Source organism: Toxoplasma gondii, assembly GCF_000006565.2.
Source record: "Toxoplasma gondii ME49 unplaced genomic scaffold asmbl.42, whole genome shotgun sequence".
Taxonomy (NCBI): domain Eukaryota; phylum Apicomplexa; class Conoidasida; order Eucoccidiorida; family Sarcocystidae; genus Toxoplasma; species Toxoplasma gondii.
Genome location: NW_017382960.1, coordinates 1 through 1,109, shown reverse-complemented (window position 1 = coordinate 1,109; position 1,109 = coordinate 1). Strand labels below are relative to the sequence as shown.

Sequence of the window (1,109 nt, the reverse complement as noted above, 5' to 3'; positions counted from 1 at the left end):
AATGTCTCTGTTTATTCGATTTGAGTTATACAGTTCTGGTTCGCGGATCATTTGTACAGAGACAATATCTACTTATAATGTGATAATTACAATACATGGTCTAGCTATGATCTTTATGTTCTTAATGCCGGCTTTGTACGGAGGATATGGTAACTTCTTTGTACCAATCTATATTGGTGGTTCGGAAGTCGTTTTCCCAAGAACTAACGCGATCTCCTATTTCCTAGTACCATTAGTGAACTCATTTGGTCTGATCCTAAGTACGCAGTGAGCTAAATAGATACAAGGAACTTGACAAGCATTACTAGATTTATATAAACGACAAAAAGACATCACGATTTTAGATCGGTTGGTACAGAATATCAAACCTAATACTAATTAACTGAGTTAAATAATACAGGGTTGAACTGTGGGTTAGTTTCAATGCCCAAGGCAGAGCACTGGATTGGATACCCAGGGAACTGTGCTCCCATTAATAAGAATCATAATATAAGTCACCAGGCATGCAATACCAATCAGATAACAACTGAAGCTAGACTCCCTGTTACACATTATAAAATGGGATTCCTAGGTTTATATAAACTACCTTTTTCTGGGGAGTATATACTACGAGTTGGACTACTGGTTTAGATCTTGAAGGTCTTTGTTTACCGGATCCAAGTTCTATTGTGCTCTTCATGACCATCATGTTAAGTGCATTAAGTATAGTGGTATCCAGCGTATATTTGAAAAACCAACATTTATATACAAGCTGTACAAATATCATGATATTCACTTTGGTAGTCTCCTTCCTAATGTTAGTCTGTACGGAATACTTAGGTCTATCTATTTATATTAACGATAATGGATTTGGTAATGGTCTATTTATACTTACTGGTATACATTTCAGTCATGTTATTGTCGGTGCTATCTTGGGTTTCTTTAATCAGGGTATGTATAGCTCTCTAGTTACATATTTACCAGTAAACTGCATAACTTTGAGTAAATGCAAAGGTACATTATGTAAAATCTTCTCAGAACATTTACAATCTTATATCTACATTTTCGTCGAAGCAGTGTGGATAATGATCCACGTTACATTCTATCTCTAAATTATATAACGGTCGTAA

At 35.2% G+C, this 1,109-nt stretch overlaps 1 protein-coding gene across 1 annotated transcript; it reads left to right on the top strand.

Annotated features, from left to right (window-relative positions):
- The first annotated feature begins 512 nt into the window (after positions 1 to 512).
- TGME49_322600 (hypothetical protein) lies at positions 513 to 1,092 on the top strand. Its single transcript, XM_018783048.1, has one exon. The coding sequence runs from the start codon at positions 678 to 680 to the stop codon at positions 1,089 to 1,091; it is 414 nt and encodes a 137-aa protein (XP_018634750.1). The 5' UTR covers positions 513 to 677; the 3' UTR covers position 1,092.
- The last annotated feature ends 17 nt before the right edge of the window (positions 1,093 to 1,109 follow it).

What these genes read in the sequence shown, in the direction of transcription:
- TGME49_322600 (XM_018783048.1), top strand. Translation starts at nt 678, where the DNA reads ATGACCATCATGTTAAGTGCATTAAGTATAGTGGTATCCAGCGTATAT.